Below are 27,705 nucleotides of genomic sequence, written 5' to 3'. Positions count from 1 at the left end.
ATGTTGACTAAACTATTTCTGCACTAAACTTGGAGTATGGAAATGGAACTTTTTAATGAGTACACTTTGGATGACAAAAAAAAAAAAAAAAAAAAAAGAAAATCCAGCGTTCAGCAACGACCTACTATGTATACACATTTCACGTGTAACACCGTCCAATTGCAACACCACATAAGAGCACAAGTATAACGCTGACCCATTCAAAGGTCATTTGGGACTTGTAGGGTTGTATAAGGTAGTAAGAAGAGCAATAAAACATTAAGTACGTGCAAGTATGGTCATCCACTTGTGATTACAACGATTGGTTCATTTCTTGCACTGGCGCGTGGTGATAATTTAATTGAGGAAAAAAAAAGTTTTCTTCACTCAATGCAGATCGCTGTTTCATCGAGTTGCCTGTTTTATTAACGGGGAAACGCTAAAACTCGAGGTAAGATTACAGTCCCCAGCAATTTCTGATTTTTTGATAATTGATTCTCGTTTATTAGGTAGATATTGATTTAAAATTTCGTATACAATATGTTGGGCTCGATGTTGCAGTAACATGATTTAATTTTTTAAATAATAATAATAATAAACGGTTTGACGGAATGTGTATAGCCACACACGCGTGCAACGGCTGCAGATATAGACGTGAGCAGAGGACGTAAGTAGGTATATATCACCGGGTGTGCATTAAGCACTTGCCTTAACTGGTGACACACCGCTACACTTATTGAGAGCAATCGAGGCACCAACACACAGCTAATATACCTACGCTCGGGACCCGATGTGCGCGTCTCTCCGCTATAACATATTATACTCTCATAGGTATATATATACACATGCGATTCCAATTCAGTCCTTCCGCCAAAGACCATTTTTTAATTAAAACCCCCTTAAACTTCATTTCGTAACGTGTGCAGCGTGTGTCTCACCCTTTCCCCTGTGTATACCCACATTACTCTGCTAGTATGTAATATGGTTTTTTGATTTTTGCACTTGTCAAGAGCAATTCCGTGTAGCCTCGTACGGGCGATTTTACAGGCGCGGTGAGACTTTAAAAACCCTCGGTAAAGACTCGCGAAATGCGAAAAAAGAACGAAAAATCCCACTCGCCGAATTCTCGTCACGGAATTTTCCCAAGAGCGAGGATCCGCTGAAAAAAGAATCCCAAGACCTCACGAAACAGCAGAGGCCAAGAGGTGCAAAAAAAAAAAAAAAAAAAAAGAAACTTGACAACAAAGGCGCTCGACATCGCATAGGAGGTCATCGTAAAATGCACTCTCGTGTGTGTGCAGTGCCGAAAGGCTCGTCACCGTCGCAGCTTGGCTAAATACACGTATAATGTATATACGATAGTTGTGCAGCGCAGCGGAGTAACAACCGACCCTGACACGATCGTCGTCACACTCGTATTGTGCATGTTTCGCGCGATCTTTCGTGTGGCTTTGCGCGCTTGTTCTCTTCTCTCGTTGTTGATTCGTCGATCGTCGTCGCGAAAATTTGAAAATTCTACATTTCGATGGAAACATTTCATCTGGTTAGTTTGAGGGTACACGTGTTGGACGAAACTTTTTGCTATGGGTATGAGCTTGCGATCATTATTTGCCGATCTTGCAGCGAAGCTGTAACGTTGAGGAGATTTTTAATCAGGTTTTTTTTTTTTTCTTCAATTCTGCAGTCATAAAAACAAAATTTAGAGGAACAAAAAAAAACAACAATTTTTCGCTTCTTTTGAAATATTATTTCAAAGAGTATTACAACTTCGAACCCATTGACGTCAAGAGCTGCATGTGGGTTGTATATGTAAGGGTTGGGAAAACAGTATTTTTGCTTCAAATTTACAGTGGCTCACTAAACTCGAGCCCAAACAAGATCGAAGATTCTTTTGAAAAAATATTTTTTTCGCGCTTCTTTTCCGATCGCTGTTGACGCAGCTATTTTTCAATATTCGACGGGTGCAAGGACACCCGATGCATATAGGTCATTAGCGAGTACATAATGCACGTTTGACGTCACGAAAAATTCCATTTTTTTTTTGTCAGTTTAATATCAATTTTTCAACCATCAGAGCAAAATACGCGAACCGAAACACGTAAATCACGCGATCGATTAAATACATCTCCAGTACCTCACAACTCGCCTCCCGGATGAAAAAAGAAGGAAAAAATGGTCTGAAATCAATTATTATCTCACGCGATGGTCGTAAATCAGCGTCTCTTTTTTCCCCTCTTTCATGTACTGCTCCTATAGCTTCCTCCATTTTTTCCTTCTTGTCTCGAATCCAAATCTGAATAATAATGGACGAAAAAGAAAAAAACTGTTCCGTTACCCAGCGAAACAATGGATTTTCCGAAAACTTGTGTAACAATCCAGAAGGTGTGCTGGAGGAGGCGCGATGCAGAGCACGTGATGATCATCCTCGAATAAATTGACGCTCCTCCGTCTCTCCGAGAAACCGAAAGGGGGATCGAGAGAGAGGCGGGGCATGTATCTCCGTTGCGCAACGCGCGATCGAAGTGCAGCCGTGAAAAAAAAAATCCGTTAAATCGGTCGTGCACTTTTGCGGTGAAAGGAGCATCGGGCGTTCGCGATCCGATCGCGTGTCGTGCTACCGCGACACTTTTTAGGGGTATGCATACAACAATATTATGTTGAAAGCTCACGTGCCGTCGAAAATTCCAGATCGACCCGCGGAGCCATGCTGTAGAGTCTGGTTTGAAAAAAATAAAAAATAAAAACACAATTGTGTTTCGCAATCCCGTTTGTTTTGCGTTGCCCGCGAAATGCGCTTAGTACTGTGCCACTTAGCAGTCAGCTGCACATGATTTCTTTTTTTGTACGTTTAGTGTTCCAGATTGATTTTGATTTGCGTGGATTTTTCTCTCTCTTATCCTTTTTTTTTGTTTTAATCATTCAAATGAATTTTTTCCTGATTCTGAAATTATTCTACCGACCTTACAAAACACACTTGGCGGCGACGCGAGTGTACCGCAAAGAGGCTCGACTCACAATTATACACACCTGGAAGAAACAACGGCGAAAAAAAATTTACCGCGAAACACGCCCCTGTTTGTTTATACTCACAGTGATTCATCTACATTACGGAAAAAAAAAAACGTTTGCTCGACCATATGAAACATAGTTAAAAATAGTTGAATCGTCGTAAGAAAAACATATTATTCATGGTCGCGCCAACGGTTTATTTACTCGTATGGTCGCAAAATGACAGAACAAGTGATTTCAATAAACACAAAAATTTGAGGAAACTCGCCGAAATCCATATGGTTAAAGATAAAATGAAAAATTTCAATTTGCACGACAAAAGTCAAAACACACGCGATAAACGAGTTGGATTATCTTTTTTTGTCGCACCAATCGCACCGTAATCCGTTGTGTATACTCGACGAGATCGAATAAGCATATACTTATCGAGGAACAAGCATATAAAGTGCCTCGTTAGGCGGTCAATAAAATCTCCCCGCGCTCAGCTCACCCCGTAACACAGTAACCCCCAACACTCTCCTTTTCATGTATACGCTGCAAGTACCCATACACCACGTATACAACGAGGCACGCGTTACTTCACTTTCAACAGCACGCGCGAACGTCCTTGCCATCCTCCCTTCCCCCTCTGCCCGATGCTGCTGCACTTGCTCGTTATGATTTATACGGAAGCCCGTGTACGCGCGTACCTACAGGGGACCCCCCCCCCTCCCTCGTAAATCAATCCGGCTGGTTAATTGAGTATTTGAAGAACTGCCCGTCGCGTTCGGTCCAACAATTTGTTCCATAATGTTTTTGTTTCGTTTCTCTCTTTTTCTACTGGACAGCCGACAATGACGCTGTAATAAGAGTCATTTCGCACCGTCATTCGCGCTAAGGTCGAGGACGATTGCGGGACACAATTAATGTCGTCTAAAATCACGGACGCGCGCGATTACCGCAATTTCGCGGCGTCGAACGACTCGTCTCCGATTAAACCGCGCGACGCGTTGGATAATGCGTTGTGCAATATGTGGGTAAAACGAGCGTGCATCGTCTCGAATCGTACGAATCCATGGGTCGGCGAATCATTGATTTGATTGTATTGGTACGGGGCTCTGGGATTTTTTTTTTTTTTTATCTGCTACAAAGACATAAGTTGATAGCTCCGTGCGCGTTGATCATTTTAACGTAAGTTTTTTTCTCCTTCGTTTCCTCGATTCGGTTTGCTCTTTACATCAAATGCGTTAGAAAATTTAATGATATACCTACAGCCACTCGTTTGTTTTCAATTCAGCGCTGACGTTTCAATTGGTTACTTCATCGGGACACGGTTTATCCATGCAACTGTTGGACTCGTGATCACATAAATTTTCATCCCATCTCGCAGCCAATTACCTTGGAAACAATAAAGAGGCATGTAACGATCGTTTGTACGATTTCATATTTATGCGCGTCCGAGCGCACACGCTCTGTTCCCCCGCGAGTCTTTTTTTCTTCTTTTTTATTTCAATAATAAGAAAAAACAATGCTCCAATAGTCACTTACCCAATTGCACTGCAATTCTTTCTTTTTTCTCGCTCACTGTATGTTCATCGAGAATCCACCTGTTGGCGCGCGCGTGTCCAGCTTGCGCTTGTCGGACGACAGGGGAAATACAACGGCCATCCCCCCCGGTGGTACGGGTTACGCAACGTGTAAAAGTATCGGTTCACTTTGTACAAGTAAATGCGATGACATTCCAAGAATATTCGTGATTTTGTTTTTTTTTTCTATCTTATTTTCTACGTGAGTAACGCCAACCGCCAAAGTCTCGAAGATTGTCCCAGCGAGGTACACGTGAGCATAAGAACTCGGACAGGGGGCACGTTTGGTCAGCCACGCGTTGAAAATTCATCAGGAAAATAACGCGAATGAACGTACACTTTATCATTACGAGGAAGCGATAGGCATCTGCGTTTCATACTTGATTCGCCTATATAATATATATATATATATATATATATATATATATATATATATATGCATTACGCAAATTGCATCTTCGTCCATTGTGTAATCAAAAATGCATCACGAGCTACATACAATACTTGCGGGGGATTGTGATTTTTCTTGTTCCTCGAAGCTCGGCTGTTGGACGGACGTTTCTTCTTTTTTGTGACCTATGGACTACTTGTTCTATTCTTTATTTAAATTTTTAAGCTTAATTATCTCAATTTCACTTTGAGTATAATCTTGAGTAGGAGATGGTTGGTTTTCGCGTTATAGATTGGGGGATTATATTGAGGTAAATTTTGTTGACGCGCTGGAGCTTTTAGCTCGGGAATTCCCTCCTCGATCTATACTTACCTTTTCGAACGATACTGCAGGTGTCGGCCTCCCTTTCCTGCCTCGGGTTGTATATATGCATCAGGCACTTCACAGGCAAGCGGGTGCATCGATCTTTCGAGGAGAGCGCGAGAGTCCTTATGCGCGAAGGTGAAAGCCATCACAGGGCCGCCCCGTGACTCTTTTTTTTAAGCCACTGTTACTTGCGTCTCAATTTTCCCTCCCTCTCTCTATATATATATATGTATGTAGGCTTCGAGCAGTGATAAATCGCTCGTCCCTTCCTTCTTGTTTGTTCAAGTTTCCTCCCGACCTTGCGGATGAGTATCGGCGTTGTTTAGTACCCTGTGCTTGATTCCGGTCAGTTTGGCCAGCCTTTGGCCTTAAAGTATACTCGAGTGTTGCCGTGGAAATCAAAAGTATTAATTCAGAGGCTGTAGCGTATCTCGCAAAAGTGCAACGTGCAAAGTGTTTGAGAAACAAAAAGAAAAAAAAAAAAAAAAAAAAAAAGCATAAAAATCCTTGAATTCGTTGGACGATCGTGCGGGCACTTGTGTCATTAATTGGGCCAATACTATATTAAGTGATAATCAAATGAGCGTGTATGCCCTCCTTGTATCAAATCAGCCTTGAGCTACAAATCTCGAGCGAAAGATTAAAATACACATGGTTCGCGTGGATCGTGAAAAAAAAAAAAAAACTATAACTCGGGCGTATTTGTATAGAATAGCGAGAGTTTTTTTTTTTTTGCCGCGCACACCTCCGCGAACTTTTGCTCGTTGGCCAATAAAATAAACGATCCGCTCGTGCGATCTGTTGGATGAATTGTGCGGTAATGGGAAGGTGTGTCGCCTCTCTCGGCTGGACGATAGAGACATAATCTTTTTTTTTTTTTTTTTCCACTTGTCGGTCTAATTAATTCATACTCGCAATTGTACAACTCGAGCGTTGAATCTTTCCTCCTCCTCCGTCTACGTACTACCCGCGTCTTTCAAAATATTTGATTTTCGCTACAGAGCCTTGGGCATAATTCATCCTCTTTTTTATGCCCATAGTGTACAATAATTCGTTAGTGAGCCTCAATGTGTTCCGACGAGTCGCGCGTTCACGTTTTTTTTTTTTTTTTTTCATACGATGTATATATATACACGTGGGTGTGTGTTTACCATGATATCGAGGATTAATGTAATTGAGGCCACCTCTGCAGTTTTTTTTCTTCCTCCACTTTTAACCATCTATTTTTACCTCCAATCACTCGTGTAGCCTCTTGATAGATTGTTAATATTTGTCACGACGAGCTATTTTTGCCACCGAGGCCCATTCAACTGATGGAAAATCGAGTAGTTGCTATCAATGAGCCGGTTTTTTTTTTTTTTTTTTTTTTTTCTTAGACCAATGAAAAGAAACATTGTTGTCGATTTTATTAATAGCTACGGGAGACTTGTCTGGGCTTTTTTCGCCGAAGCGTGCCATCAGTGCTGTGACCGACGACGTATTCGATACATATACTGAAACATTGGAATAACACACAGAGTATTAATTTATTACATGGTCGAGAACGAAAAAAAAAAAAAAAAAAAAAAAAGTATCCTGTCTCATGATTTACATTTGACCTCGTCAACTTGCTTAAATTTCTCCCTGCCGTTTTAGCCAAAGCGATCCACGTTTATTCGCCGATTTTTGTTCTTCTCCGTCGCATCACCTCGAAATTTCAGTTATCATTTGTACATACAGCAGTAAAGGACATACACATAATGGCACAGAGCAGAGGTATAGGGCACCCGACGAACGCATCAAGTCCGTGTATATATACATGAAGCAACGGGCGCGTGATAAGCACTCGGTGCTCATGTCAAAAGATCGCGTCTATTGTTGGCTGGAGCTTATACGCCGCACGAGTTGTTAGGATTATACCCAGTGACGCGGTTAACGACAGAGGAAAATTGCCGGTCCTGACACGATGCGGATCAATTTTTATTACGCCAATTTTGCACTATAGGTATTATTACACTCGACTCTTGTTTAAAACTTTTCTTTTTTTTTTTTTTTTTTTTTTTTTTTTTTTTTTTAATTTCACGCCAAACTTGTTAAACTTGCATCAAAGGTAAACCGTGATCAGTGTGATTTATGCATTGAATTTTTTTATTCCAGAGATAAATGATTCGTCGTCCACAAACAAAGTTACCTGCGATCAAATAGCCTTAAAAAAAAATGCTGCCCACATAACTCACATAAAATAATAATGTTAACAATAATAATATAATTCTGGAGGCCACGTAATTCAATTGCCATACCTAGTCGCTTGACAGAATTGAACAGGCATATATTTTATATCCCTCGGATAAAGCAACAGCGTTGCATTTGTATTTATAATCTCACTTGAGATTAAATGTATATGCTGGCAATAAGACGTACAAAAACAATGCCCAAAAATCTTGAAGCAAAACGCAATGTGAGGCGTGTATACGAGATGTTCTTATTACACGTTCATAAAATTATACAGCGCCACTTTGATGATTACTGTGGCTCTTGTGAGCCAACGATCATCTTAAACGTCTTGCCTCTTCTTCTCGGAGCGTGTAATTAATTGTTATCACGCAAAGATACGACCATAATATCCTCAAGGGCTCGCCTGTAAACTAAAGGAGGAAAGGAGCTATCGGTGAGGTATAGCTATGTAATATTTTTTTTTTGTTTTTTTTTTTTTTCAATAACCAGTCAAACCAGAAATCCACGGTCCCATGGCTTGAATACGAAAAAAAGGCCGACAATCGGCCAAAGATCAGAATCGTGCCCCAACCACCGCCACGAACCCTTTAGGCAGCGAAGGAGCGGCCGAGAAAGTCTCGAATATTCCGATAAAGCAGCACGACCTTTCGACTCGGATCGGGACACTTTTTTTCTTCTTTTTTTCTTTATTTTATTGCCGGCAGGCATAAAAGCCGAACAATGCCGTTATGACTGGCGTCCTCACCTCGACGGCTCGGCGCAGAAGGCCGTCGCCTCTGTCGCCGTCAAGACAGAAAGAAAGAAAGGAAGGAAGAAACACTCTCGACCCAAGAGCGCGAGTGTAATTATGCGCGGCACGAAAGGGTCAACGGAATCGATAAAATTTTTCTTTTTTTTTCGTTACTTTTCTTCGTACACGCCCTCTTAACCGGACGAGGAGGATGATCGATTTGGACTTGTTTGCTCGGCAATGTAGGAAGTCTGTAATTTATTTGTCGACTCACTTTTTTTCCCCTCCCTCTTTTCTCTTCTTTTCTTTTCTTCAACTCCGCGAGTAAGGAAATAGAAACCGAGTGGCCTGAAAAGCATCGATCGGCTGTGCGGTTGCCGGCGAAAACGTTGATGGCTGCCGGCTCAAGGATCATCGATTCACTCGGTATATACACACAGTAATTCCTCGACGATCGTGTGACGTGACATTTTTAAGTATAATCTCTGAATTGTATGACACACGTGAATTTTAATTATTTCGTTGGATAATCTCCCGTATAGCATACAAGGATATATATATAATGTAACTTTCCCGTCAGGAATAATCGACCGTATCCCTTGTACACAAAAGGTTTTTCATCCGATTACCGATCACGCATTGCGACAGGTCTCACGAGCTACACTTTCAATTAAAAGTCATTTAATCTTCGTGAAAGTTTTCTTTCGATGCATTTTGTGCCATTTTTTTTTTTTTGTCCTTTCTTCGTTTTACTCGGTCTCTTTTTTGCTGTGAAAAATATTGCCACGTAAATTGAGTTCGCTCGAGTTGTACATGCTCTTTTTTGTATTCAAAACGCTCATTCAAAAATCATTGCTTCGAAGGCGTGTTTCTAAAAAATTTGTTCATCTTTTTTTTTTATCGAGTCGTTCGCATTACTTGTTCAACACGCGCAACGAGAGCTTTGATTTTTGTTTCTATTGTCCATCAACAGACTCGGCCCGCCCCGACCCCGTTCGTCAATACCCCGAAAAACAAAACCCTGTGCCCGAAGAAATAACTCTGTCGCGTCCATTTTGGACTCGCCTCTAATTTCCCCCTAATTGGAAGCACGAATGTAGTAAAAATGGTAATAATAATAAAAAAAAAAAAAATTCTTACACACACGATGAACAGCTATATATATTATGCGGATATCTTTATGTCCGGATTGTGATAAAATTGTGGTGAAATATAGAGCCTCCGTCGCGTGTCGTGGGAGTGAGGAATAGTGCAGTCGTCGTCAAAGTCGTTAGAGGGTTGGGTGTGTACTTGTACCATTAGACACAACCCCTAGCGGCACACCCGCGTTTTATCGACAAGAGCCACTGTAAAAAGAGAGAGAGGGGGGGGGAGGCGCCCTTATGGCCTCTTTGAAGGATAAGGTCGCGCGTGTCGTGTCTATATACAACACAGCCGTGCGGTCATGGTGGCTTTATTTTCTTTTCTGTTTTTCGCCCGTTTCACCGATGATGAAAAATTGCCAAAGAGCTATGGGATCCTGGAAATTTATCTCGCTATGAAACTCGTGCTATTTTTTTGGAGCCTCATTTTTCGACAAATCAGCGCGTCGTTGTAGTAGCGACGCTTTCATTTTTTATTTCAATTGTAATGATAGGTCTTTTTTTTTTTTTTTTTTTTTTTTTTTTTTCAAGGAAAATATGAAGAATGGTAAATTACGACCATGTACCCCGGGTGACAAGCCGTGATGTATGGGTAAGGTTAACATATTCATACACAGTTTGTCGACTAAGGTGGTTTAAAATTTATCGCATCTTACACGAGAGAAGTGATTTTTTTTTTTTTTTCTTTTTTCTTTTTGTTCCTTAGAAGTATAGATGCTCGTTCCGGGGCTGGAAAACAAATTTGTGATACAGTAAAACAGAGCTTTGGTCGTACATATTTACCACTGGTGTGAAAAAAAAAAAATAAATAAATAAATAAATAAAAAATTTGAACTCTAAAAAAAGAGGAAACCAAAAAAATGTCACGCCGGCACGTCCAGCATTCCGTGGTCAGTGGAACACGCAATAAAAACCGGTAAAAGTCATCAGCCGACTAGACAGCACGTGCTTCTGTAGCACCATGTTAAATTTGTTCTTTTTCACGTTTCCAAGTTTGACATAACGATGATATCCTTGTGGTAGGGGAATTTGCGGGTAAATCGAAGAAAAGCCTTGGGGATTGTTTGCAATTTTCACCACAAGCATGGGCAAAAGTATCGATCTCTGCGAGTTGAAAACGGTCCACGTTGACTTTAGCTCGTGATATATATATCATACCGATCGCGGTCAATGATATTCGACTGGAGCTCTTTTCTTTTCATCCACGTATATAGGTACAGCCCAGGTACGGCTGAAACCGGGTAACCTGTCGTGGAAAGCGAACGGAGTAGAATCATATACAAACCGACGGCCCGAGAAAAGGAGAGATCGGTAAAACGTCGATTGACAGATGCGAGCCGTCAAAGCTTAATCGGAATCGGCTGCGATTGTATACGGCCCCCCCCCCTCTCCCCCTCAAGCATCGTCGGGAGAAAATCTCGGGCTTTTTGCACCTTAGACATTGTTGCAACGTGCACGTGTATATTTATACCCGCGTGGCTTTCGCGTCGAATCGGACATACTCGGGATTGTTTTCCATCAGTTTTATAAACAGCCGAGTTTTTTTTTTTTTTTTTTTTTCCATTACATACCTTCAGTAGCGGTATTTATCTGTACACCCGTGCACAGTACATACGCGCACTCACACGCATAACTCAAACACGCGATTTCGATAGCGTGAAATATTAGCTCATCGCGCAATTTATTCATCACGTATAAGTATGTACATTCCTATGTCACAGCAGCTATTCCGCGTTTATGTATATAGCCAGAGAGAGAGAGATGGAAATCAGAACAAGAGAGAGAGAGAGAGAGAGTTATGAATTTGGCCGATCTCGAGACAGAGATGTCATATCGGTAAAAGTATAGAAAGAAAAGAAAAAGGAGAAGAAGCGAAAGAAAACGAGCTCAATATATTATCGTGTGGGTACTCGACACAATATATACGATAGGTATACATGTCTGTACGAATGTTATCTATTGTCCATCACCGTCCCGGAGACTATGGGCATACACGTATAATAATTAATCAGTGCCTATATATATATACAAGAGCACCAGGGGCACGGACATGGGGTGGGGTGGGGGTTGTATACATTAAATACAAGCCCTCTCACCCCGCCCAGCCTCTGTTGTGGCGCGTACGTATGTGTATATCCATACGTCACAGTACCAACACTTTTGGGCGCGGTTTTTCGTGTGTTAATGCTCATGCAGAGTGTAAGTAACTACAAAGTACGATTGTACACGCGATACGCGTATAGGTATAATATGTATATACCGATTCGCCGTCTCTCCATTATAATATCGTATATAGGGCCACTTTCGTCGAAAGGTCATCGAGCGGCCGGTTTCCATCAGGCATATTATACATGGGGTATCGAAGCACACTTTGACACGCGCAGTTTGTTCTTGACATCTCCTACATGTATCACCATACATGTACCGGTCATTCGAAGCGCCGACGCGACCACACAGTGTTGCTGGTTTAGTTAATCGTTATATCTATCAACATACGAGTCCAGTCGTCCAGTGACGTGCTCAATGCGTCCACTTGCGCGTGTATACCTACAGCATTGGAATTGAAATTGCCCCTAAAAATGAGGGAGAGGTCCACTTGTCTCTCTTGAACATTATTGGTATTGCAGGGTGTGCACGTGACAAAGGGTATAGGGGTGCACGCAGACATAATATGGGCATCGCGTCGACTCATGCTCTCACTGCCACCGTCAAAGTCTCTCTCTGTTTCTCCCCGGAGCTGGAGAATAAGTATATACATGGGTAACACACCTACTTACTTACTTATCTCTCCACCTGTGCGCGCGCGCATTATCATGAAGGAACAAATATAAGCCATCCGCGACCGAGAGAGAGAGAGAGAGACGGAGTAAGAAAAAGAAGCTCGTTGCTCCCTCTTCCGCACACCTGATGCAGTGTATATCATGCGGTGATGTATAAACAAATTTCAGATAAAAAATATATTATTATTGCTCATACAATAATATTGTCTTTATCATCACTAGAGTTTAAATTTTACCATAAATAATAAAGTTTTAGGATTGGTGATGAAAGTATTTTTATTTATTAAAGATTTGTCTTTTTTTTTTTTTAACAACAATTCATGCATTGCATGCAATTGCGTCGCACGCATTAACTTTACCTGCATATGCACATGCGATGCGCACGAGTGTGGCGGATATAGGCGCTTCCGTAAAACGACATATCGCATCACAGCTGCTCTGCGCGGCTATACCTATACACGAGCTCAACTCAAGAGCATATTAAAAGGGGGGGGGAGGAGGAGAAGATATAGATAGCAGCGCCGGTAGTTATATATAAGCTTAAAGTAGGTGTGTGCGTGTGTGAGTTTATATATATATATATATATACATATATATATTTTTTTTTTCCCCCGCGGAATACCTACATATCGTACCGCGAGCGCCGAGCGTGGCGCATTGTCATCCGAACCCGCGCTCCCGTACAACGTGTCTCTGTTTGTGTTATTTTGTTCCATTACAATATTCTTTATTGTCTAGATAATACTATTCTTCATATTTATTTGGTGCAGTGTATTTGTTTCATACGCATACGTCTCGTGCTTACTTGTGTCGTATGATGTAGCTCATCTCTTTTGATCATCGTCCCCTTATACACGTGCCACCGCGTCTAGGATAACTCGAGAGTTGTTGTTGTTGTTGTTTTTGTTTTTTTTTTTTAATCTTTCGCTGAAAGTGTGCGCATCTCATTGCTCGTTCCTTAACCGATCTTTGGTCGATCGTGTGCTCTATATATATAAAATATATCTGTGGTGGTTGTGCGTCGTTGTTGTCACATGACAGAGGACAGCGAGGACCGGCGCATGAGAGCTCGCGGAGCATCTTGATCCAGGCTTCTTCGCTCGCCGGAGCTGCCTCGGCATGAATCCCAAGGATGTGTACGTCGTCGAGGGTATCAGTGAGTTCGTCGTCCGATTTTTTTTTTAATTTTCTTTATTTTTATTTATTTATTTTTTTTATATTATTTACTGTGTACATGTACGTACAAACACGATGTCCGTTGGATTGTACCGGTGTACGTTTGATAAAATTAGCCCGACCTGCAGGTGTTGGATTTTTCACACGATTTTTTGGTGCACATGCTTTATTTTATTCATTTTTATTTTTTTTATTTTCATTGCAATTACTTATACACATGAATATAGATGCCGTAACTTTTGAGATAATCGACGCAGCTCGTCGCATCGTTCATGTTACATAAGTTTTGTTTGACAACAATAATTTGCAAAATTAACTTTTATCGAGCCTCGCTTTTACCTCAAATCCACTTATGTTGGAGGAGCAAACGCACGTTGGGGTCTCGTCATGTACCTGTCGGTGTACTCATATACATGCTTTATGCCATCGGCATGCGAATCGAAAAAATTCCACTCGAGAGAGATGCGAATCCGATATATATATACTTAATTGCAGTGCAAACCGCGCGTCCGTCCGTGATTAACACGTGAGTATAGACACATCCGCAGCCGTGGAAAAAATAAGCCGAAAAAAAATGCTTGTCATCGATTATACGCTCGCGCTCGTTGACACGTAAGTGCATGGGTATACAGATCGGCGAGACCCGAATATGTATATAACATGTATATACGTACAACAGGTACAAGAGTCAGGTTGGTGAAGTTGATTCCCTCCCCTCTTAGCCGTGATGTTGCACTCGCGCCTTTTGTATTATGTAACCCTGTGCTTGAGCGATCAACATTTTCCCGGAGATGATGATGATGATGGACGGCTGATGCAGTTGTCTGTTTCTCTGCCAATCTGCGCTTTTTCCTTTTCGAAGGGAAATCTTTGCTCTTGAAAATCATGCCTCTCCCATATCCTCGCGCTCGACACAATGAGTCGTACGAAGAAAGGAAGAAGCGGAGATGAGCGACGATCGCGTGACTCCCGCGTATATACCTGTATACTTGTTCATGTCCGTTGAAAAACTACAATTGGGCCAGGGGGTATATACGTATAGAAACAGGTTCCTCTTTGGCACGGATTGTGGGTCCAGGTATAGTTTTTGAGTGCATTTCGAGCTAATGCCCCTTTTTTCGGGTTCCACAGGAGGTGGTAAAAACCTCGTCTCACGTCCCTTTCCTCGTTCAATCCGAGGCAGTGAAGATGGACAGATTTTGTCACCGCTTTCGGTCGCGTCTTCGGTAAAACACAACACACATTATCATATTATATTCTTACGCGAAGAGCTGTACCTATGCACAGGTGTGCTTTTCAATCGGCGAATCTTATCGTACGAGTTGGAGGTATACGCTCATTAATTAGCGGAGATCGCGTGGAAAGAACAACAAAATTAACATTTTTCGCGTGGTGTTATTATTATTGTTGCTCACGAGAATAAACCAAGCGCGCACGTGTGTGTACACAGTGATAAGTGATTGCAAAAAAATGATTTGTACGTGTTTATTTTTCTTTTTTCTTTTAGCTAACCAAACCGGGGCAAACATCGGCTCGCAGGTATACTGCCAAAATCATCCGATTTTTCATTTTTCAGAAGATTCGGCCAAAATACCTCGAGCGCCGTATTCGAGGTATATTTGTGTGCATACTTGTACGTATACCTACGTGGTAAATTTTTTGAAGAAAAGACCTCCCGACGTAGTCGCTTCGGGAAGGGCCTTCGACGCGTGTGTGTCCGTGAATGCGTATTAAGTACACATATCATGAGCTTCCCCGTGCAATGCATATACCATACATGCACCTGTCGGCTATACGTATTATACAAAGAAGAGTATTGTATACATGCATCTTCACTTGGGTACTTACGAACTCCTCGTCTCATCTCTCTGGTCTCTCACACTATTATCTCTTCGTTGCTGTTGTTACATCGGCTGCTGAGGCCTCCGGCGATACGTTCGACTATACATAATACGTCATGTATATATATATATATATATATACACCTATATACCCTCGCACTGCATGTACACGAGACGATAATACGTTGAGTGCAGGTATATAGGTATGTACAGAAAAACAACGTGGTGGCGTGATCGCGAAATGCTATACCTAATGCGCCCTTTTTGGGGTGATTATTGTAATTGTCAAGCACGAAAATTGGCAAGGCGCTCCCAAGAAAAGTTCATTCCACCCTTATACTAAACATGGTACGGTTGCCGGGGTCGTTGTGTATCTCTCCCCCGAGTGCCCTCTCGCTATGTACATAATATATATATATATTATATGGGTGTGCATATTTAATCGATTGGGAGCAAAAACCGCGAGATAAGCTTTTGTACCTTTGCATGAGCTGGAATGTCTTTTTTTTTTTTCTGCTCGACTTTATCGGGAATGTCTCGAGCTCTTTGTTCGTATAATATCGGGCAATGAAAAAGTAAGAATAGCCTCAGTCATGATAATTCCGGTCGGTGTATTTCTGGAAAAACGAGCTTTATAGCTCTATAGCGTATACGCGTGTCAATTGGCATTGCGTGAAAATAATATTAAATGACCAAGAGATGATGGGTGGAGGTGTGGGAGTGCGCTTATAATTATATATGCACTTATCAATTGTACTTTTTCTGCATTAATCCCATTTCAACTGGAGTAGATTAGGTCGTGGCGGGGAAAAAATGTAAAAAGCTTATATATGGGCTATCAGTCGTTAGCCTGATAAAGTTTATAGGGTATTTTTATAATCCTTTTGGCGCTACCATTGCATCGCACGCTCAAGTATATACGCGTGCAGGTTCATTGATCTGCTATATATTGATGCTCTTCTGATTGAATCACAGTGTGTTATAGTCATCAAATCATTCATCTGTCACAAAAAAAAAAAAAAAAAAAAAAAAAAAAACGCAGATAAATTAAGTAATCGTCGCCTCCGATACGTACCTCGTATACGTTACTAAGTATCACGCGCACGACAATTAATAGAATGATCATAGCTATTGGATTATTGCCTATTATATTATAATGACCGTATTTCCCATTCTGGTGTTTTTTTTTTTTTTTTTTTTTTCTTTTAAACTCTATTTTTTCAATCGAGCAGTAACGTCATTTACCTGTGACGATAAGAATTCGTAATACATGTACAGTATCTCGTTACATGTTTCTTCTTCCTACGCTCTTTTCTCTCTTGTATACCTGTATGGAGCTTGATTTTATTTTTTAAAAACGCGCGCTCAATTGTACTTGTCTACTAGTCCATAACGAAAGCGTATACCAGATGCATCGATGCTTTTGGACCATCGTAACGTATAAGGAAACACACGTGAAAAAAAAAAAAAAAAAAAAAAAAAAATTTCCTTCGTTATTCTCGCAGCGAAAAAGTTTGAACAATGGCTCGGCGAATCATTCAAAGCAGCTCTATCTGTATCTCCCTTCCGGCGCGATCCGTTTCCGATTGCGCAACCGCGTGATGCTCGCAAAAAAATTATATCCAAAACACGATCCCACCGGCCAAATGAGGAGAAAAACAAGCGCGGAAAGAGAAAAACGTAGGGCGCCGGTTTTTCCGAATGCGCACATAATCGACCTGCGGGTGTTCGAAAAACGAAGAATCACTGGTCCATTGTATGCGCACCATCGCCAGTCAAAACGAAAAAAAAAAAAAAAAAAAAAACGAAGCTTAAAATTGCTGCTAATCTTATTTCCTTTGCAAGCTCTGCTGAAGTTTGTTTCGATTCCGATCTCACGCGCTTTGTTATTTAGAGATGAAAAGCCTCGTGGACTCCGTCCGCTGTGAGTTATTACTTTTTTCATTGGTTGACGACCAACGAATGCCGTAAAGACTAGTATACAACAGTGAAGGGCACACTTTGACGCCGAGGTCGTGAAAAATAAACAAAAAACACCTCTCCCATACCTAAAATGTGAGCTCATTCCAGCATCAATTTTACGCTTCGGATCGCGCCCAGAAAAATCAAAACCCCTTACATCTCATCCAAAGGGGATGTCATATTGCGGGACGAGCAGATCATATCACAAGCTTTGAATATAATATAAACCCGTAAAATGGCGCGCAAACGCGGGTTTTAACAATGGCATTGTCGCGCACGACTCTGAAAGATTTATGCCTCTATTTTTCCGCGCTCCGTTTTCGCGGCAAACAACTTTTTTACACGCACAGCACGTGTGGTACATTTTTACCCAATCGCGCGTACTTTTATTCATATAAATATATACCCCATGCGCCGCGATTTGGGATTTTACGTGTACAGTTAATGCTTTTCATTAATATTTCCGTCACAAAGGTGAATATACGTACACTTTTTATTTTTTTTTAAACCTACCTACAATATATTATGCTCTTTCTCGGTACCTCCGATGTGCAGTATTATATATGTTTGACGTTGTTCCCCCTTATCGGGTTGTTAAAATTGTTGCGAAACGTCGGGTGAGCGTACACGTGAGATATACATACCTACTTATCATATTTGCGATTGAATTTCATCGAGGAATCCCATTTAATCTCCTCCATCGCTCCACTTGTCGGGGCGACGGAAAGTTCAAGATCCTTCGTGATGTGGCGCTCGGGTTTTCCGGGAATTTACGATGTTTGACTCGGAATTATTTATCACCATCGCCCGAGCCTCGCTTCGATTGTTCAGTTTCAGCCGTCGCCTTTCATCTTTTCTCTGTTTTACACCAAGGGCTTGTAACGTCACTCGCGGTGGGCAACATAGTATTTTTTGTAAGGTTGATTTTTTTTTTTTTTTTTTTTTTTTTTTTTTTTTTTTTTTTTTAGATTTTTAACGTTTTTGAGGTTATTTTTCGAAGAGTAACATATATACTAGACCTCGAGCTGTGAAAACTGATTCTTTTGTTCCTAATGAGCAAACGCTTTTTATGAAATAATTACCGTATTAGCACAATTATGGGCTGTACTTGCTTACCAGCGTGAAAGATGGGCATACTTTGGTGATGTCTGCTCATGTCAATGGAATGTTGTACTCCGGGTGCGTAAAAATACTTGGGCAAATCATTTTTATTCCCTGCTCGCAAATTTTCGTCAGGGTCGCGAAAAAACATTGTTGCCGCGCGAATACCAATCGACCGTGAAATTCCCCAAAATGGGAAGCGTTTGCTTTGCTATCTGCTGCATTTATGTTATAGTATAATGAAAAAAAAAAAAAGAAAAAAAATAAGGTAAAATGCAAGTACAAAAGTAAAATGAATTTGTCATATCGTCCAACTCTTCCATCTCACGTGTTGGTGCAACCAAGTGCGACGTCGCATTATCGCAAAGTCGGATCTCAAGTGCAATGCAAATAGCCGAGAGTGTGATCGGGTCTCGTCGAGATTAACCCATTGTGTCGTATACTTACCGAGCGGCCTTGCCGGTAGTAAATAAAAATCCGACCAACGTCCCGATTAATATTATCACCTCTCGCGCGTGAAGGTGCAGGAAACAGGAAGACTTTTTTTTTTTTTTTTTTTAAATATACGGCCGTGCGCGCTGTACCGCGATTTTTTCGTACAATCCTCTGTTGTTGTTGTTTGTTTTTTTTCTCCTTTCGACAAAGACAATGCCATGAAATTTTACAAATTTACGATTTCGTGATCCCATATGCACGTCATTGTTATTTATCGCGACATGTCCTGACCCCAATTAAAACCGCGCCTTTTTCCAAGCCCAAAATCCCCGCAAGTAGATTTTCGGAACAATTGGCCCCGAATAATGTATTATCGGAAACAAAAAAAATTGGATCACACCGAAGAGAGAAAAGAAACAAGATAACGCTGCTCCTTACTCGTTCGGTCGTTTGTATATATGTATATGTACGCGCGCGGCCAACCAACCAAGTGCAAGCGCCCACACAACCGCCCCGACAGCGTCAAGTTCAGGGTCGCCGTCGATGCCAATGCCTCGAAAAGAATACGTCCACACGCGCGAACGGACACACGTTTATGCTATACGTGTACACGTAGAAATAACGATGACGGATCCCGGGCTATAATATGTATATATGTACGCGCACGCTGATGATATATATATAATTCACGGGAAACTGGCAACCCGCAATGATAACGCGAGTCGCTCTTCTCTCCTTCCGCATATTTATTGTTCATTCCGTACACCATACACGTGGGGCAAGATCGCCGATTTATGCCGAATTTTTCGATGTCACGCTCATTTTATACACGTTAGAAACCTAAAACAAATCACGTTGTTGGTATATGTAATAATATGTATGTAGATATACGCAACTGTATGTATACCTATATGGTCGTTCGGCAAATGGGATATGCTTCCGGCTACTCGCAAGGTTGTTTTTGTACTCTGGAAGTGATTCCCCAACCAGCCGGTCACTCGTGCACGCATTGTCAAGCGTGTGCCTTAGATTTCACGATTAACATATACCAATCTATATATATTATATATTTCACTTGTACCTGGTGACAAGAAATTTATAAAAAAAACTCGAACGCGTTGATTGAGATAATAAAAATAATATTGCTTCGAATAAATCCCCGGAGTGGAGAAACATTCCATCTACGAAATAACATTTGACAAACGTCTTGACAATTATCGAGTCGCACTTGGTGAACAACGTCGTTTATAGTTTTGGGAAAAAATAACTAATTTGTCACTTTTAAAAACCTTTGTGTTCCTATTAAGTGAAGAAAAAATAATAATAATTTGCGTCACACGCCTGCCTAATTTATTTCAGTGTAACAATAATTGTTCATCATTTCGAGGAGTAATTTCTATTTTTTGTACAGCAATTTGTTATATCGTGCCATCAATGAATTACTTTGAAGCAGGGAGCGCACGCCATCGGGGCAGATTGAAATCTAGTGCTCTTTTCAAAACCGCAATCAGCAAAGTAATATCGTTTGACGAGTCGAGCCAACGATCTTTCGTCGTTTGACCTTCTTTGGCGTCCGAAAAACATTACATGCGCCCATTGTTCGGTGGAAAAAAAAAATTGGACCAATTTGTCGGTGCGTCGAGTGCCAATATACCAAACGATTCACGCATCAACGCGAGACCCGTACAAACGACGTCACTATGGCGACAAAAAATTTGTTATGATCCCTGTTATTACGTGACGTGCGACGATACACTTGGCTACGTGTTCTGGTGTGTAGATTAATATTCCCAAGGGACGTGCCCCCCGCTGCATCTTTAATCCGGTTGTCATTTTATGCTCGACTTTGGGCCAAGGATCCGAAACGGCCCCGAAAATTGCTGATGGAAACGACGAGTCGCGTCCCCGAGGCAATTATTTCAAAATACAAAACAATTTATTCGAGTGCCCCGTTATATGTGTACCGAGTCTCCCCAAACATCAGTTCTGCCTAGTTGCTTCGAGCTGATGGTTATTTTCTTCACACTCGATCAAGAGAATGATAGTACGGAGATTCCCGTGAAATAAATGAACGAGCGAAAACTCCTCCTCGATCGAAACGAATTTTTGCTCCTCCTTGTTTCATATACCTTGAAAGACACGAAAAATGAAAAAAAAAAAACCAAAAAAAAACCATCGACCCTTACGTAATAAATCTCTCGCGCGAGTTTTTCTTTCTCGCCACTTTACATGTTGATATCAATTTGCTGTAGGGGCACGTTACCTAACTCGACGCATATCATACCTGTACACGGTGCACAGGTTGCGCTCTAGACTGTCCCGTCGAAAACTTAATGCATGTCTTTCGCGAACCAAGTATATACCGTCTGGCCGAGCAATTATTGCGCGCACTCGCCGGAAACTTGCAATTTGTCCTACGTATATATACATGCGACCGCGTTTTTAACTTTATACTCATTGTTTATTGGGTTATTTTTTTTTTTTTTCACCTATAAGAAGTATAAAAAAATGGCTTATTTTCATCCTGTACGTAATGAGTTCGTACGATTAAGTGTTTACGGAAGTGAGAAAAAAAACCTTTTTATAATTCGCTTCGATTATTTTTCCGGATCAGCGGCTCATGGCTGCAACTGACCGTGACGACCTTCTACCAAATGGATTATTATAGGCATTATTGTATCCTACGGAGCTCAATGTCGAGTAGTCGTTGCATCTGAAAAAATTCGATTTTTGTCTCTTATTTCGACGCGTTTTTCACCTAAAATTCTTGGCACACGGTAAACCAAAGTCACAACGATTGACCAGCAAAAATTCTTGCTCTGCAAGATAAGTTTGAAAAATGAATTACTTTTCAATTGAAGCGCTAAAACATGGCACGATCTACTTTACCAATAAAGCCAGAATTTTAATTCCAACAGAGCGCGTCCCTACACTCCGGAATGATTCCTCGTTCGGAAAGAAAAAAACAAAAAGCTGTTTTCCAGAAGATGCAGATATACATGTATAAGTCATACTTGTCGTCGACGCGTCGTAATTTTCCGCAGATTTTTTTTCTTGTTAACATTTTCGAGAAATAAAGGAACAGGTGGATCTTTGGCAATGAAATTAGCGGGAGGATGCCAATACGTTGTCAAAGTTGGCTCGCGGCCACGCGCGGCTTTTCTGCGCCTTTTTTTATTCTTTTTTTTTTTTTTTTTTTTCGCGAAAACACGAAAAATGACCTTGACTGAACTGTTGCGTTTTAAACGCGTATACCCATCCATACTTGAACGTACGTGGAAAAAAATGAAAAGTCAAATAGTTCCATCCGATCGACGTTGTAATCATGGAAAGTTCGTTAATAGCCGCGCACCTGTTGAAATAACTGTAGCTCGAGTAAATAGTGAATATTCAAATCAATGATTGAAAATGTGCGTATGCGCGCGTGGCAAATTTTTTTCAACGTATCTAACCAATTTTTCAGAGCAACTAAAGTTTGTGCTTTATTTTGCAAATCGACAAAAAATAGTATCTCATTTGTCTTTAAGGAAAGGCCCGATGCTGACGATTTTTATTTATCCAACGCACAGGTATATTATATATACCATAAATATGGTCCGAGTAAACAAGTCTGTAATGACAGGAATCCCACATGGCGCACCGTGTACTCATACCTCGTTTGCCCGTAACATTTTTCTTATTTCACATGCACAAGCTCCACATTACCACCTACGCAATTTATATCAATATGCTCGAAATGATGTCCCGGCTGTATATGGCCTGTAATCAATGCTCATATTTTACGTAACCGTACTCGTAGGAATTGCCTCTCCTCGCGCACACGCGCGTACCTTACACGTAACGTGCGCTCCTCGTTTGCCATCGGGCAAATCCTTATCGGTTGAAGAACTCGTCACTCCGCAAGCTCCCTTCAATTCTCTTTTCCCCTCAAATTATCATTATAAAAGACGCTCGTGTGCCAAATTTATGCTCTTTGTTGTTACCATTATAATTAGTATATTTTCTCTATGTGCAGTCCATTTACGTGTGTGAATGGATAAATTGATGTAGTGTAATCACAGGTGAGCCTTTTTGGTTTGGGGCTTTTGCATATCTACAACGAATGTTCGCGTGGTGAAAGTACGATGTTATTGGTAATGCAATATTATTACCTCAGCATCGATATTACGTGTATTAATTGAGTGCAGCGTGTTTGGTTTGTTCAGTAATGCAGTGCAACTATGTTTTGTATCGTTGAAACGCTTATGGATGTTTTTTTTTTTTTTTTCATCACATAAGCCTGCACGGAATAGGAGAACAAACTTGAACCAATTGTGCTTTGCAACGTAAATCTATGGTTTCCAAGCACCTTGTCCGTTAGGATAATTTGAATTCAAATGTCTTCCAATCACCGTAAATCAACGCCGACGTCCCGGGTGGGTCATATTTATCCGAAATAATGTTTGCAGATGTATGATTTTACCGAAAAGCAATTTTTCCGAAAGTTAAATAGCAAATAGTTAATATTGTGTATTATGTTTATGAAGAAACTTTACAGAGCCTATAAATTATATGACGAATCGACAATAAGGAGACTTGTAGTTTACCGACAAAAAAATTCGCCGACAAATAGTGAAATTATGTCGGCATTTTTTTTTTTCGGCAAATTTTATTTCTGGTAATTTTTATGTCGGTTTATTATATTTTATTGGATTCTTTATTTGTTTTGACTGTAAATAGTTGCACCACATTCTGCTTTGCCTCGCATTATCCATGAGATTATTTCCAGGGAAATCAATCAGAATCAGTCAGGTTTTTTATACGTACCATAAATCTATGGTGTGCAAAACTGTTGGCAGATTGTAAAGACATTATTAATGAACAAGTTTATCGTTTAAAAATAGACATCAGTGCGTATCAAACATTTTTGCAAACAATTTCAATTTTTTCATAACACATAGTACAAATACATGAAAAAAAGTTACGATTTGTAGGACTACAAATTAGATCATTGTTGTTGGTTAATATTTAGCAAAAGAACTATATTCTTTCCATACTACTTGTACTAAACGAAATTACTAATAAGGTTAATATTATTTATATTTCTTTAATTGTACTATTGCAACCCGCATTTTCAGTGACTTTTACGGGTACTTTCGACCATTTCTGTACAGAAGGTGTTGATGCTCTAAGCTGAGTAGTAAAAAACAATCTTTACCTAATCTTAGAGTGCCCAACTATCATCAATTAAGCCCTGTTTCAACTTTCCTGAACTCTTTTTTCTACCTTCACTCAAGTTTCATAAACTGGCTCTGGCCCTTTCTCTAACCTAATGTGCCTACGAAGTCTAACTCTAGGGTTGAGAAACAACCACAATACTCAAGAATAAATTACAACCATATTCATCTTTTAAAAAGTGAAACTGACCAGGATTGTGACCCCTGACCCCACTGAAAGAGTCGTACCCCAGATTCGTTCCAACCAACCGAGGTATTACCTCTTTCAGTCGCAAGGCCAATACTTTATCTACATTCAATTCAGTAGTTTTTCAGTAAAAATAATGTATTTGCCAAGAAATAATTGGTACATACTGGTGTATGTGCCAGTTATTAAATTTTTTCCCTTTTTTATCATAGTATGTACTATTTTACTTCAACATTTTCAGACAAATTTGTTGTATAAAAACTATTATATGAACCTGTTTGGCAATATATCATTATTAAAAAATCAAAACCAAGAAATCTGAGGATTTTTTATACGTGATAAGGAAAATAATCATGCAAGTAGAAAACAATAGAATTGTATGTAAAACACGTCTTATAATTCATATTTTCTATTTACAGTATATTTTTTTCACAACTGCAAAACAATAATGTACGTATAGCATTTTTAGTTTGGATACGATCTCGGTGACTTCTAATGTTTTGTTTCTCTCATTATCGGGTGGTATATCGTCTAAAGTATTGTAGAATGGATCATCTGAAACAAACTAATAAATAAAGTAGTACGAAACTTTACACATTCTTATGCCATAGTATTTACATTTTGTTAAAATAAATGTAGTTGGTACTAACAATCCAATACATATGACTTATAATGTCCTTGATATTTATTTTCATATTTTTCATGTTAATTTTAATTGTTAATTAATTCAGGAAAGACAAAATATTACAAAATTATATTAAATTTTTATTCAATAAATTCATGAAAGACTTTCCTTGCAACAATTCTCCAACATGAGTACCATCGAATCAAGAAAATGTACAAATTATCTTTTATTTCGTGGTAGGCTGTGGGAAGGAATTGTAAAAAGACTACTTAAGTCAGTATATACTGAAGTAATATATCTATTATCTATTACATTAAATTATTATACCTTAAAAAGTAAATTTATTTTATTTAATATATTTTATAAGTAAGGTTTGTTTGACTGTACTTTATCACATCCTTGTATATACTAACGATTATATCAAACAATGTTTAATCATTCCTACCCAGAAACCTGTAAATGGTTATACCAAGCTTTGCTTTAGCCCAAGCTTCCGTTAGGATACTGGTCTGTAGCAGCTTAGTATGTTTGCTACACAAGCTTACATTAAAGTGATTGCAGCAAATATGAAGCGTCTGTTCTTTTGTTTTTATCTAACTATGATGAACTTCATGTCATGCAATTGGTGAGCAAATATTTTAATTAATGACAAACAGAACCAAGAATTGTTTTAGCCCAAGCCTCCCATATGATACTGGACTGCCACAAGTTAGTTTTTGCTACATAGATAAGCAATAAATTACGTTTAATATAACGATTGAACACTTATATTTATTTACATATTTTATTTTCCTTTTTTTAGGGGGTAGGGTTGTATTTGGTTGTTACCAAAGTTAATTTAAACTTCGTTAAAATCATTTTAGTCTTGAAATATTTTGGAAAAAGCACGATCATTACAGAAACAATAAAATATTTATCATGTCAATATTTAGTTGAATGATACTATATATTTCATATTTCCAAATTACAAGTGTGTATTGGTCTGGAAAATGTTGCTAACATTGAGAGTCCCTGAAAACAGGAAAACTGACGATGTCTGCGTGAAAATTCTAATCAATAACAATTTTTTAGTCAACATTATAATACTTACTTTTAATAATACACGTAATCATAATTTGAATAATAAGATGTAGGACAATACTTCTGGAAGCATATAAAGGTTAATGTCCAAATTTTTGCTCAGGTCCCAATTACCGCCCAACTGGACATTTTGGGAATACAAATATTAAGAATTAGATCACGGATAAGACAAAAATATGTTAGTTTACTTCATAACTTTAAAAATATCATGTTTATTATGTAATTTTATAAGAAGTGTTTTTTTAAATTGTACTACTTAACAAACGTAATTTTTATAAAAAGAAACGACAACTTAATGAGCGGTATGTAGGACATTTCGTTTGCTTAGCTAAGTGGTTATTGGGACATTATACAAAAACTACATTACAACAACAAAAATGATACTTTTCTCTTGTGGTCAGTTGTACTCGTCACTATCTAGATGCCATATGAAACAAAATTTATCATTCAAATCTATTGTGTCAATGATACGAAGACAAACAGTTTTAATTAAAAAATTTTAGGAGAAATGTACTATACAGAAATTATGTGTTAAAAGGTTAAGAAGACATTTTAGAGAAAAACTTTCTCAACAAACGCGTTTCTTAATGAGCTCTACAAATTTTCTATTTAACATTTGATGATAAAATTTTCATTTCTGTGATGGATAAAAAAACTCGGTTTTTCGCTGTTGTTGTATCCATTTTGCATTACCGAATGTCTGAATTGCGATCTAAAGCAAAAAGTAAAAAAACAGAAAGTTATATTTTAAAGAGATTTACAACTCTGTCTTTGATCGTGGACGTGTACAATGTATCTCAATAATATCGCGAAAAAACTAGTGTTTTTCTCTAAGTCAAAATTTTTGTTTTCGATGTCATTTTATAACCATCAGCTAAGACATCCAATCCACAACTATATACAAAATTTCGGCCGATTCGGATCATAATTACTTAACTACAAAGAAAAAATTGATAATGTACATAAATACGTATACCACGTGATCAACTGAAATTATCCTCATAATAGGTTCACAATGAGTTTTACATTGAAAATATTCGATTTATAAGTGGTTACACTTTTTGCTCTGACGAACTTACGAGACACTCGCATACATTGGCCGTGCCAAAAAATAACCAGTGTTCATTATTTTACACTTTCGAAAAAACTTTTATCATAATAAGAAATAAAAACTATACAATAACTGGAAACTAAATGTCTCATTTTTTAACTTTTTAATATCAAGCAGATAATATCACCTTGTAGGAGGCATGCTAATATATATACTTAATTCTATAACATAGAGCAGAGCTCTGGGAGGAAATACGATCTTATAAATTGTATGGGATATGGAGGTATTCTGAGGGTAGTACACAGCTTAACAAGTCGTTTAATAGGTTACGATAATTAGAAAAATAATATATTTAAACTAATTAAACACAACGTCCAATGGTGGTACTGTCAAATTTTGTATTTATTAAAAAACAAAACGACGTTTTGGCCGTTTGGACAACGTTCCAGCCCTCATCAGGTACAAAAATCTATGAGTAACAAAATTCTTTACAATACAAATTTCAGAAAAATATAATAAACGCAAATTGAGTTAAATGTATAACGTCGTTTTGTTTCTTAATAAATACAAAATTTGACAGTACCACCATTGGACTTTGTTTTCAATTATTTACCAACTGTCATTGGACGTCTTATTTGAATAATATATTTTAACTGTCATTTATAGCACGGGCTATGGGAGATATTCTGGGGATGTTGGGGTTTTCATGATTACATGAATTGTAGATTATATGAACATATATCGCCTAGTGTGCATACGATTTTTTTGTCGTATTAAACTTCTTTAACACATGGTAGCTGCCAACCACAGGGTATTTAAATCATATTAACTATTACATCCTACATTACATGATAT

The 27,705-nt window shown here is 39.2% G+C and overlaps 1 protein-coding gene across 4 annotated transcripts in view; it reads left to right on the top strand.

Moving 5' to 3' along the window:
• The window catches only part of LOC106643267 (uncharacterized), a 125,945-nt gene that overhangs the window by 14,410 nt on the left and 83,830 nt on the right, over window positions 1-27,705 (top strand). For 2 of the 4 annotated variants that reach the window (XM_089589309.1, XM_089589308.1), the window contains exon 1: window positions 13,170-13,332. The exons of the other annotated variants lie outside the window; for them this stretch is intronic. In XM_089589309.1, the coding sequence (XP_089445435.1) occupies window positions 13,296-13,332 (37 nt within the window). In that variant the 5' untranslated portion in view covers window positions 13,170-13,295. Of the gene's footprint in view, window positions 1-13,169; window positions 13,333-27,705 lie in introns of those variants that run through there. 4 annotated transcript variants of the gene reach the window in all.

This window comes from Copidosoma floridanum, unplaced genomic scaffold (genome assembly GCF_036245765.1).
Source record: "Copidosoma floridanum isolate Cflo_tuat_1 unplaced genomic scaffold, Cflo_Japanese_pri ptg000009l, whole genome shotgun sequence".
NCBI classification, from domain to species: domain Eukaryota; kingdom Metazoa; phylum Arthropoda; class Insecta; order Hymenoptera; family Encyrtidae; genus Copidosoma; species Copidosoma floridanum.
This window is presented reverse-complemented; position numbering and strand designations above follow the sequence as displayed.